This window comes from Bison bison, unplaced genomic scaffold, assembly GCF_000754665.1.
Source record: "Bison bison bison isolate TAMUID 2011002044 unplaced genomic scaffold, Bison_UMD1.0 scf7180017864077, whole genome shotgun sequence".
NCBI classification, from domain to species: domain Eukaryota; kingdom Metazoa; phylum Chordata; class Mammalia; order Artiodactyla; family Bovidae; genus Bison; species Bison bison.
The window spans coordinates 2,920,357-2,933,971 of record NW_011494649.1 but is presented as its reverse complement, the minus strand read 5'-3'; the positions used below and the strand labels follow the sequence as shown (position 1 = coordinate 2,933,971).

At 34.7% G+C, this 13,615-nt stretch overlaps 1 protein-coding gene across 1 annotated transcript in view; it reads left to right on the top strand.

Moving 5' to 3' along the window:
- ARID2 (AT rich interactive domain 2 (ARID, RFX-like)) overlaps positions 1–13,615 on the top strand; it is a 208,554-nt gene that overhangs the window by 1,866 nt on the left and 193,073 nt on the right. The window contains 1 exon segment of the mRNA XM_010837552.1: positions 650–747. Within this exon segment, the coding sequence (XP_010835854.1) occupies positions 650–747 (98 nt within the window).

Below are 13,615 nucleotides of genomic sequence, written 5' to 3'. Positions count from 1 at the left end.
TTTCGTGCAACTCAAAATTAGCGCGGGCAGGTTTAACATCGATAATCGGCTGCGAAATGATCCCGGCAGCCGGGGGCACAGCCTCGGCCCCGTCGCCCTCGGTTTATACAGCTAACAAAAGAAACCAGGACCTGTCTCCAAATAGCCATCTTAGGCTTCAAGGCTAGGCAGAAGCTGTAGGCCTCAAAGAAGGGCCTATGGAGATGGATAGATCTGGGAGAGGGATCGGAATCGGCCCCGGCCCCGGCCCCCCCAGAACCTGCGGACGTCGCTGTCCGGAACAGTATTGATCCTTTTGAACTTTTTTTTTTTTTTTTTTTAGTGTAAACGGACCGCGTTGAGATTTAAAAGGGGGCGACAGAGGGACTTGCGATTGGTTATTGTCCGGGCTTCAAAAACAAAACAAACCCACCAACACCCCCTCTTCCGCCCCCCAAAACAAAACAAGTGCTATTAAATACAGGGCTCTCGGGTGAAAACACAGTGATTCAAGCAGCCCTTGCTTAGCTACTCTTACGGATCGAGCCGAATCACCCACCGATTCCTGAGGGATCTGCAGATCTCTGTAGAATGGGTATTTATTTCAGAGTTAAGTTAGAGTTTTCTTGGATTGTGCACTTTCAGACAAGTGTGGCTGTGTTTTTAACAGGTTTCTGAGAAGAATCAGTGGGGAGAAATTGTGGAAGAGTTCAACTTTCCCAGAAGTTGTTCTAACGCTGCCTTTGCTTTAAAACAGTATTACTTGCGGTGAGTAGTAGTGACTCTTCCAACAGTGTTGGGAAATAAGGGATTTATGGGGAGATTTGTTTTAGCAAAAAGAAAAAAGAAAAGCCCCAAGCAAGGAACAAACCTTGCACATCAGTTTCTAAACTTCTGCTAATTTCAGTCTGAGAAACATTAAATATCCACAAGGGAGGTTCTAAGAAGGAGAAAGTTTTCCTCACCTATTTTAGGATTGTTTACATTTTTCATACACAATCATTACAGGTGACACCCCACCCCCCATCTTGATAAACATTCTTTTGTGACATTGTTATTGATTGCTTGATATCCACAGAGGGGCAGAAAGGTGATGCTGAGTAAAGAGTCAAGATAGTTAATGAAACTTTGTATCCCTTGGGAAATTTTTTCTTTGTTTTGGAAACTCCTTTGCCTTTTTGAATTCTGACTTGAAGATTTTGTTAAAAAATGAAACCTCTATGTGGACCCGTGTTACTGAGTAGTTTTTCAGTAGAATATTTCTGCATAGCATAGCACGTTGGTGCCTTAAGTGTCCAGGATTGTTTTTTTTTTTTTTTTTTTTAAGAAATTCTAATGTTTTCTGAAATTTTTGACTGACTGAAAAGCATTTAAAATGATTATTATCTATTTATGAAAATTAGGGATGCTACAAAATGGAATACTATAATTGGGATTTTCTTTCATTCTCCCCCTTTTTTGACTATTTGACAAAGTACATTTCTTATTTAGTTGGCATGCGCTATAGTTTAGATAATATATTTTGTGATTCAGCATTTATTTTTCTGAGTTTTTCTCCTAGGAATACTTTCATATTGTAATGTATTATGAGGTCATCATTTATTTTTCGTATTTAGTTATCCAGAGGTTCTTTAGTTGGTGTTTGTTATTTAACACTAAAATAATGCTCTTCGTATTTTTTGTTTCTTAATAATGATGTTATAAAATGGCCTTTTTTAGGTGGTGTGGCTACTGTATAATTTGAGTTTGGCATTTATCGTTGCTCCAAATGCAGTATCCAAATGTAGATATACTGTGTTATGTTCAGCATTCTGGAATAGGAAATGCAGTAATTGCACAGGTGTGCTTTCTATTGGCTATCTTAGATTGACTTCATGCTTGAAGCTGAAGAGTTCACATAACTTTGTGAGTAGTTACTGAGTTGCACAGATGTCTAGAAAATATTAAATATGATTAATTATCTCTTGTGAGTGTGTGATGGCATGTGTCAGAGTGCTTTTTAAAATAAAAGATTGAAATGAAAAGCAAAGTAAAACTAAATTAACCTCCAAAACTGTTGATTTTGTAATGTGGTGAGAAGTAGAGAATTTTTCATTCGTGGTGATACTTATTTTTTCAGTTACAATACTGAGGAGTACTGTTAATACATGTCTTGATTTTCTGGTAATAAGTTTGAATCATTTGAGTTTTAGACCGTTTAAAATACATGTTTTAAAGTTATATCTAGTACTTATTGGATGATTTATTGATTTCAGTATCCAGAAGGTGCTGTATGATATATATGTTTCATGGGATGTGTGTTTTTCTGAAGAACTCCCAGTTTATTACAAGTTACATAAATACTGTTTTTCCAGTTGTGATTTCTATCTTTGGATCATATCATCCATTGATTATACTTATAGGTACCATTTTTAACTATATAGTTTCCAGATTGTTTGGAACTCCTTATGCTATTCTCAGATCAGTTTGAGTTTTATGCTCTTATTAGAAGCTACATTTTGAACTATGTCCTTAGCTAAACTTGTTTTTCCTCCATATGTCACTCTCCAGGTTTGTTTTTGTAGGGTTTGTAGCTAGGCTACTAGGAAAAAAGTTGAAGCATTTGTTTTGGAAAATAAAACCATGTGAAGATTTTCATGGCTTGTAAAGAAATACAAAAGAAATATGCTGGTCACAAACTGGGTACTACCAACCTTGGAAGATTTTTTTCCATAGTGGTGTAATATTGCTCAGTTAGAGGACATGTATTATGCTGGGTTTTACACCTTCCTCTGAAAAATCTTAACTGGCAGACAGGATGCCAAGCTTTCACAGTAATTCAGTTACTTAACCATAAGAGTGCCTTTTCATAGTAAGAAACAGTAATCAAGTGACTTTGTTAAGTTCCCTCTTTGATATATTGAATTGAATATCATGGTTTCTGATGAGTAGATAATGCAGTGTGTTTTATAAATCACAGGTGGACCAATTTTTAAAAAAAATATGAATGGCTGTTTCATTTGACTTCTGTAAGATTGTCATTCCATGTGTTCTCATTTACTCTGCAAGTTTAATATTTGCTGACATTCTTCTGTAGTTTCATTATTAATTAGGTGGGTAATTGTTAGCCTGGTGTTTTATGATGTAGTTTCATGGTACTACATTTAAATAAAGAAGAGCAAGCTAATGCGCTGCTGTGTGTGCACATAGATATGTGTGTGTATATGTATAAATATATATATATATATACACACTAGAATTTTTGTGTTCATTTTGATGCATAGACAGTAAGTATAGAGACTTGAGTTTAGTTGTCTGTCTAAAGTTAGCTTGATTGTATCCGACATTATTCAGTTGTAGATTGTTCACAAAAATTTCTCACAGTCTAAAATTAAAAATGCAATTGAATGTTTTAACATTGGCATTTAAAAGTCTGGCTATTGCTCATCTATGGTGTCTATGTATTTTGTTTTCACTTAGGTCCTTTCTTGGTATGTACATCTCAGTATGTTCCACAGATATTTATTATTGGACTGTCTTTATAAGTTTAAAAAGATAAGATATAACTTCCTACATTTATTATAGATGAAGAAGTTAAAGTACAGAAAAGTCTAAATGGCTTTAGAGGCATTTGTTATTTCAGCAAAATAGTTGTATTCTTGACATGTGTTGAGTAATATTTAATCAGTCACTTATGAATTCCCTTCTCTAGTCATAAATGATTTTAAGAAATTAAAATATAATTGGAAATTACTTATGGTTAAATTTATGCCTGAGTGTATTTATACTCAATGTGTTCTTTATTTATTCAGTTAATTTTATATTTTTGTTCTGTTTTGGTGCTAATATTGGGGGACAATTTACAGGTCTTTTTGTTTAGAATTTAAAGCCTTGATGTGAAGACTTAGATAAATATTTCAGATATTTTAGTTGAACAATTTTGTTTTAGCTTACGTACGCCAATAGTACGGTGATAGTCAAGGTTAACTTGATCTTCCTATTATAACACTTGACTTTTTGAAAAAGAGGTAGAGTATCTTGGACTTAAAAAAAATTGTTGTACAAAACTGTATATTGCTGGTTTTCTTACAACTGTTTTACATGGACCTTCCTTTGGAATAGTCAGAAACTTAACTATAGAGTTTTCAGTTTTACTGTGAATTTATTCTTCTTTTTCCCGCTTGGTGGATGAAGCCCTCCCTTAAGTTATAGAAATGAAAGTCTGCATTTATCAGGTAAATAGAATAAATACACTTGTGTGTTGAGTAGTTAGTATCTACCATGTAGATCACTTTTTTTTTTTTAAGAGAAAGCCTTTTATGAGTCACTTGATATTAAATGATAGAATGCTTCAAAATTTTAATAAGTAATTAATAAATTGAGTTTGTGTATCAATAGAATTGATAAATGGTGATTTCTTCTCCTCATGTAAGGAATGAAAGTAATATGGAGACTGGAAGAAAAACTGTATCTAAAATTATTTACATATGCATTTAAAAATTAATTTTATGAACTGTATCCTTCATTTTGAACAAATCTGATTTTGGTATCATCTGATATTCTGTTACATTTTAGAGGGTGTGTAAACTTGTTGAAAGGAGAAGTAGAAAGTAGAAAAAGTTGAAAGACTTATCAGACCTCAGCTAGGCTGGTGTTGTGTGTTAGAAACCATGTTCTGAACAACTCAAATTTGCCCTCAAGTAGAAATAAATCTAACTCTTTCCAGGGTGGATAGTTTCACTGAGGATGCAAACTAAGAACTGTAACTCCCAGAAATGTTTATATGTTGTTTTGCATTTAAATTTTCTGCCTTAGCTGTTAAGTAAAAATGTCTGTTTCTAAAGAGAATCACTTTTTTATAATCCTACCTCATCTCTGTTATAGATTCAGTGTTTTCAGTTTGGATGTGTGTGAAATCCACTGTAACTTTGATAGAGAAGTACATCACTTCTGAGAATATTTTATAATCTGAAATGGAATTATATTGGAAGTTGAAAAAGGAAGGAAAAACATTTAAATTCACTGGAATTTAAATGCATTGGTCAGTGAGTTAAGTACTCAATATGTGTTTTTAGGTAAAGTATTTAGAGTTTTTATTATTATTTGTGGGGAGGCTGCTTATCGGGTATTTTCTTGAGTGGTATAGTCCCTACTAAAGTTTACTAGTAAAAATAAAGTTTGTTTGAATTGGGACATATAGAGTTGTGGTGGGGGGTTCTCCCTCTCTTTCTTTGATCTGCCACCACCATCCTCACCACACTCTTGGGTATTTAGTTAGAGTGGAGATTCCTAATTTGTGCTATATAAAACAATTGTTTCCCTGAAATGTCCTTGAAAAGTGAAATGAATATGAGCATTATAACAATGCTAAATTTGTGTTACCTTACTGAGGGACTTCGTAAACTTTATTTGGTTACTGTGCCTTGTGGATCTTAAGACAATTTGGAGAAACACTGTTACCTCCCTCCTGCCACCTGTAGTAAGTGGTGGTTCCCAAACATCACCACTCATCATAGGGGAATGTTTGAGGAACATCTGCTAAGTTCTATGGAGCACAGTTTGGGAACCTGAGCTAGAATAAATGAGAGTTAAGGAAGAAAAATTTTAAGTGTGGAAAATGAGAAATGAGAGGTAATTATGTGTATCTATATAGACATATATAAATACAGATTTAAATGATTTTTATGGAGCTATTAAGTTGTTTATCAATGGCTGTGCAAAATTATATTGTTAACACTTAAATAGTTGTTCGAATAGGGGACATTAAAATTATCTTGTGTTCATTGCCAAGGAGAGAAAGGTAGCCGAATCATTGTGTTTTGTGGTATAGTAATTATTTTTATTGAAATGTAATAGTCATGCTAATGTCTGTATATGCTTCAGTTTTACCATTTTAAAAACAGAGGTCATAATTATGAATTTTGATTTCAGGGAAAGCTGTTTAGAAGTAGCTTTTGGTTTAAGGACCAAACTTCCTGGAGATAAAAATAGAGATGTTAGAATTAAAGATTGTCATCAAATATTTTATGGTTTGAAATTGTAATTGTAATTTTTATGGAAAGCAAAAGTATTGGCTTTAGAATTTAAAATAAATGTAAATAACATGCCTAGTTCAGTTATCCATAGTAGAGCCCAGTAAGTAGGCAGGTTGATTCTTTTTAGTCAGAAGTACACAAAAATGTATATATGTTGACTGATGCTCATATTGATTGCCTATCATAAAGTTTATTAATGGATTCTCTTAGTAAATTAAACTTTTGGGGGACCTGAAATAAACAGATGGTTCAGAGCAAATTGTCACTCTCAGTAACTTTCAGATTTTGTGAATTTTACTAGTATGTTTTCGAAGAACTTTGTATTGAAATGGAGTCTTAACATATATTTTTTTGGTTTCAGACATTAAAAAATACCACTTGTGCTTGGATACTTTTTGAGTATTCATCATGCTATGAATTCAAAGTTAATTAATTGATTATATATGCTGCAAAGATCTATTGCTGGAACTGAAATCTCTTAGTGATATCTAGGAGTAGATGCTGCATTATAAATTATTGCCCCCAAATGCTAGATTCATACTTCAATTAATGTCTAAGTCAGTGTTTGCAGGTCTACCCCATCTTCCTGCAAGAGCATTTGATGGCGGGGCTAAATCTCTTGTTCTGGCTGTTTTATCTCATTAGTCTCTTGATGGTTCCCTTTTCCTTTTCTTGTCATGCCATTGGTTTATTAAAATAATGGGGTCACTTGTCCTTTGTTGTTGTTGTTGTTTAATTCCTAAGTCGTGTCCGACTCTGTGCAACCCCACGGAAGTAGCCCACCAGACTCCTCTGTCCATGGGATTTCCCAGGCAAGAATACCAGAGTGGATTGCCATTTCCTTCTCCAGGGGAACTTTCTTTAGAATGCCCTAAGTTCTGGATTTGGTTGACTGCTTCCTTCTAGTGTCAATTAACCTGTTCCTCTATCCCCTGAATCCATTTCCTAAAAACTATTAACATTAGATCTAAATGTTGAAAAAATTCAAGTTTAGTATTTTAGGCATTCTTTAATAGGTATGTGTGTGTTTAGTCCCTCAGTCGTGTCCGACTCTTGGGACCCCATAGACTGTAGCCCTCCAGGCTCCTCTGTCCATGGAATTCTCCAGGCAAGAATACTGGACTGGGTTGTCATTTCTTTCTCCATTCTTTAACAGGTAGTGCTGTGCTTTCATCACATTATGTGGCATATAATGTTTAGTTGTCCTGCTTTAGTGGTGTTAAGATTGATCAGAGTTTTTAAGTATTATGATCTAAATAAAACCTTGTATTTTTTAAAAGTATGCCCCAGGTGATTCTTAAGCATGCTGAAGTTTGAGAGCAGCTGATCTAAGTATTGTAATTAAACCGATTTAGTTGCTGAGATAACTGGTTTAACTTGGCGTCCACGTGTTGGCCAGGGCTGCATCCAGAACAAAACCTGTAGGTGACACCTGGTCTGGGGCATCTGCTCGGGCTGCACCTGTCATCTCCAAGCAGAGCCTGCATGCACCCTGTTTTGTTTCTGGACTCTAGAGAAGGTAACCCAGGGGTCCGCTTCAGTTGAGGGAGGAAAAAAGGGTAAATGAACTACCAATTTGAACTTATCCTAAATGTATTTGTATAGTAATTTAGATTAAAAACAATTAATTAAAAATAAAATTTTATTAATATCTAGTGTTTTAAAAAAGTAGAACTTTTGTAATATTCCCCCAAATGGAATGCCATTTATTTTATTGAATTTAGTGAATGTTTTTTCCTCTTTGTGAGGATTTTGTTGGTCTATACCAATACTGCTTAGGGGAGTTAACTTATATTGTATAAATTCCTTTAACAATACTAGCAATAGCTTATTTTGTTTCATGCACTTAATCTTCATTTTTCAAACCATTTTCATATGTGAGATTTTAGTTTTATCATTTCAAATTTCAGAAGTAATTGCTGTTATCTAATCTCATAAAAAAATAACACTTAGAAAAGAATTTCTTTACAGCACTCAAACTCTTTTCTTCTGGAGCATATGGGCTATTTAAAAAAAAAAAATGGCTGTAGGTTATATCCAGCTTTCAATTCTAAGCGTCAGCCATAACTGCCACTCAGTAAGGTTTATTTTATCTATTTTCAAACTGCACTTTCTCCCCCTTACGTTTCCATTCCCTTCCCTGGCTATAGACTTAGCTTTAACATTTTACAAAGCATTGTCTTGGACATAACCCTACATCAGCCACAGTTGTTAAATATCTTCGAGTATATTCCATGACCAAGGAATGTTTACCTTTTGTTTCTTTTAATAAATTACTTTCATTACCGTATAAAGGGACCAAACCAAAACGTTGCTTTATATGAAGCAGGATTTGAAAAAAGTTGTGTAAGAATCTTTTGTTTGAATATATACCTTATTGTGATATGTGGCAAGTTATCTTTAATTCTGTTCTTTCTTTCTGAGTTCTTAACTATTGTACTTGGTAAAGTCTTACAGTGTTCAGTGGTCAGTTGCTCTGCACAGAAATGATGAGTATATAGTTATACACATCTTTCATGGTGAGGTGTTTTCAGATGAAATTTGTTTTTGCCCCTCTCCTAGCCAATTGGTTATTTTAAATAAAACGTTAATATAAGTATTTTATGTTAATATGAGGTCAGTGGGAATATTATTCTGTTAAAATGGGACAAAAACTAGGCTGCAGTTTGGTCCCTAACCTGTAGTACTTTAGAAATGGGGCTGAATTTAACTGTGTTAGTAATAATGCCCAAGTTGATCACACTTTTCATAATGGTTCATAGATCAAATGAATTTTCAAAGTACTTGAGCTCAGATCAGACCACTAAGTATTTCATAAACAATATTTAGTACCTTAGCAGCTGTGCTTCCAAGTGTACTCGTAAGTAATAGGTCAAGAGTGTTTAAGTATAATTAAATATAAAAAGATTAGTATAATCTTTTTCGTTTACACCATTAAAAAGTCAAACTTCTGAATTTTTGAGTAGTTTTTCCTGGTAGCTCTACACTGCAGTGTATTAATATAGTAATAAGAATCTGATTGAGAGAGAAATAATAAACCTATCATTTTCTTTTTTCCCCAAGTGTTCTTTTTTCAAAATTGTTAAATTTTTTTGCTATCTATATGTACATTTTTTTACACTTTATTTATACTGACCAATTGTTTTTTGCCATATTTGCTTTGTAGTTTCCTTTTTATATGTGATGTTGTATATGTATGTACGTGTATTCTTGTTTTTGTTACTGTCATTTAATCATTTGGTGTCATTACAGTTACACTGCCCTTTCCTCCTAAATATAAGTGTATATTACTTAAGAACAAAAACGTTATCTTATATAATAATAGCATGCACGCCTGCGTGTTTAGTCACTCAGTTGTGTCCAGCTCTTTGCGATCCTATGGACTGTGTAGGCTGCCAGCTGCTCTTTCTGTGGGATTCTCCAGGCAAGAATACTGGAGTGGGTTGCCATTTCCTTCTCCTGGGGATCTTCTTGACCCAGGCATCAACCTGTGTCTCTTGCATTGCAGGCGGATACTTTACCCCTTGAGCCATCAGGGATACAGATAATATGACTATATTCATGTTAAGTTTTCTGTATTTGATTACTGTAATAATAGTGTAATGATCAGTTTCAGAAAGCAACATGAGTATAGTCGTATTATTTGTATTACATACAAATCTTATTCAAATTTTACCAGTTGCCCCAAAGATGTCTTTTACAGCAGTCATACCAACCCATCCCTAAACTGTAATCTTGTATCACATTTAGTTGTCACATCTGTAGTTCTCCAGTCTTCTGTGATATTACCGTTTTTTGAAGAGTAAAAGCCAACTGTACTATAAAATTTGGATTTTTCTGAGGTTTTTTTCAGGATTAGATTTAGCTTAAGCATTTTTGGCAGGAAGCATGTGATGTTACTTTGTCCTATTATTGCTAATAATAGCTTTGTTTAAGGTGGTGTCCTCCTGGTTTCTCCACTGTAAAGTTTCCATTTTCTCTTTTGTAATCAGCCAGTAATCCTCGGAGATGTACTTTGAGACTGTAAATACCTTGCTCACCATCACACTTTTGCCCAGTAGTTCAAATATCCATTGATGAATCTTGTCTGAATCAGTTATGGTGACTATATGATATTTATTGTCTAATTTTATCATTTCATCTACATTATTTGGCTATCATAAGGAAAATATTGTTTATTAAGTATTTATATTATACAGTGGGTTAAAGTCTGTTATATTTTACTGCTGTAGTTTGGCCAAGAGGAGCCCATTCAGGCTGCCTCCTTTGTATTTTTTTAACAAGTTATTGTTATTTCTTAGCTCTTTCTTGCATTCTGACGAAATAAGATCTTCTAGAGTCAAATGTGTTTTGCTTTTCTTGCTCTGGCATCAGCTATTTCTTCTAGAAGTCCTGGTTCCTTTTGGTGTGGAATGGTATATAGAATCCAAGAACTGGCTGGTAGGTGTGCTCATTGTTATTGGGTTATCTTTTCTTCTAGGCCCTTTCAGAGGACAAAGTTAGAAAGTTTTCTTATTTTAAATGTAAATATACGTATTGTGCAAATCATAAGGCTATATTGGTGTCTCTAATTAAGTCTGCACAAGTTTTCTCTTGCCTTCTTCCACTCCATGTATCTTCCTTCAACTGTCTTTAGAACACAAGTTTCCAACACCAGTGTATTTGTCTTGTTAGTTCTGTAACACAAAGAGAATAGTTTCAGAATCGTTATACCCATACAACTACAAACAACAAACTTGTGAAGTAGAGTTGCAGATTTGTTTGCATTTCTTTTTATATTCAGACTGACTTATATCAGTTAATAACTGTGTTAAAAAATTCACAGTGATTGGATTCTTTTTTTCTGGGTATTGTTTGCACTTAGAACATTAAAGTTCATATTTTTTCCTTTTGTATTCAGCTTTTTGTTTTCCCCATTATTTGTTCCTTTAATTTTATTTATGAATATGTAAAACCCTTGATAAGATTGCAAAATCAAAACTGAAGCAAAGATAACACTTGGAGGTTACCCTTTACCTTATTTACTTCCCTCCCACTTCTACCCCATTCCTGCCCATGCTCTGTTGGTAACCAACCAGACATTTTCTGGTTATCCTTCCTGATTTTTGTTTTTGTTTTTTGTTTGTTTTATAACAGTAAGGAGGTACATTCATGTATTTTTGGTTCCCCATTTTAAAATGAAGAATGCACACTACTTTTTATTTTGCTTTTTTTTTATTTAGTGTACCTTGACTATTAGTAAATTCATAAAATTCCCCCCTTTTACAGCTGCATAGTATTCCACTGTGTGAATATATCTTACTTTATATGTCCAGTCTCCTATATAATGACACTTAGGTTGTTCCCAGTATTTTACAATAGCAAATAATGCCATATGAATAATCTGCAAATCTAGTAGCCTATACAAAGCTATTTTCAAATGTTTGGACACATATCTACAGAGTAAATTGCAAAAAGGGGGATTGATGTCGTAATCAAATAGTAAATGCATATGTATTGAATTAAGTACTGCCAAATTCCCAGCAGATTCTCTCCAGGTAGGAGAGAACTATTTCGCATTCCCGTCAGCAGTATATGAGTATGCTTGTTTCTCATAGCCTTGCCATATGTTTGTCAAGCTTTTGAGGTTTTCCTGATCTGGGGGGTTTAAGCAATGGTATCTCACTATATTGTAATTATTGTGACTTTATATAGCATGTTTTAATATTTGATAGTGCCATTCTCATCTCATAGTTCTTTTTTTTTTTTAATAGGAATTTTGTGGTGATTGTTGTTTTAATGTGAACTTTAGTGTTGACTTCCCTGATAGCTCAGTTGGTAAAGAATCCACCTGCAATACAGGAGACCTCAGTTGGATTCCTGGGTTGGGAAGATCCGCTGGAGAAGGAATAGGCTACCCACTCCAGTATTCTTGGGCTTCCCTTGTGGCTGATCTGGTAAAGAATCCATCTGCAATACGAGAGACCTGGTAAAGAATCTATCTGCAATACGAGAGACCTGGGTTCGATCCCTGGGTTGGAAAGATCCCCTTGAAAAGGGAAAGGCTACCCACTCCAGTATTCTGGCCTGGAGAATTCCATGGACTCTATAGTCCACGGGGTTGCAAAGAGTCAAGACACGACTGAGGGACTTTCACTTTCACTTTTAGTGTTAATTTGTCCTAGTTTCAGAAAAAAGCTTTTTTTGAAAATTGGGGATCATATTAAATTAAAAACAATTACCTTAGGAGAATGGAAATGATGATATTGCATTTACCTATCCAGGAAAAACCGAAGTCTTCTATTCAAGTCCTCTTGTGTCATTCAGGAGTTTATAAAATAGTTATCCTTTTATAGGTTTTTGACATTTCTTAAATTTATTCTTGAGTATATTATCATTTTTCTTGCTATTGTAAGTATAGTTTTCCATTGCATCTTCTCAGTAGTTACTGTTTATTTATATGAAAGTTACTGCATTTTTTTATTGTAATCTGGTGCCTTACTCAATTTTTTTGCCATTTGTATTAGTTAGCATTGATTAATAAAGTTTTTAGACATACTAATATGTTATCTGCAAGTAGGGATAGTTTTACTTTTTTTCTAAATTTTATACATTTAATAATTTTCTTTTGTCTAATTATATTGGCCACCTTTAAATAGTTGGGGAGATGAGAGCATCTTTTCCTTGTGTTGATACTAACCTTAGTTTTATGTTTCTATTATTTCCTTGTTGAATAAGATACTGCTTGCTGTGTGTTCTTGATGCAGTCTTCTTTCTTTTGGCCACAAGGCATGTGAGGTCTCCCACCACTGGACCACCAGGAAAGTCCCCTTGATGGAGTCTTAAGTCTATATGTTATATTAACATATTAATAGTATTTCTATGCTTGTTTATTGAATGAACAATACTGTTAGACTTGAAAGTCAGAGTTAGTGATCTCCTTCATATGTTTGGAGAAGGCAGTGGCACCCCACTCCAGTACTCTTGCCTGGAAAATCCCATGGATGGAAGAGCCCGGAAGGCTGTAGTCCATGGGATCCATGGGATCGCTGAGGGTCAGACACGACTGAGAAACTTCCCTTTCACTTTTCACTTTCATGCATTGGAGAAGGAAATGGCAACCCACTCCAGTGTTCTTGCCTGGAGAATCCCAGGGACGGGGGAACCTGGTGGGCTGCCATCTATGGGGTCGCACAGAGTTGTACATGACTGAAGTGACTTAGCAGTAGCAGTAGCAGTTCATATGTTTATCCACTAGTGTGTGATTTTTTTAAATCTGTCATAACATATAATAACTGTTTGAGAGGAACTAGTACTGATTATTAAAAATTTTAAACCTTATTTTGTGGCTTATGTTTGAATGTGAATATTTCTCACATTCTAACAGTTTAACAAATAAAAATCGGCTAAAATAATAAATGATAACTTTGGAGGAAAATTCAATTCAGTTCAGTCATTCAGTCGTGTCTGAATCTTTGCGACCCCATGAATTGCAGCACACCAGGCCTCCCTGTCCATCACCAACTCCCGGAGTTCACTCAAACTCACATCCATTGAGTCGGTGATGCCATCCAGCCATCTCAACCTCTGTCGTCCCCTTTTCCTCCTGCCCTCAATCCTTCCCAGCATCAGAGTCTTTTCCA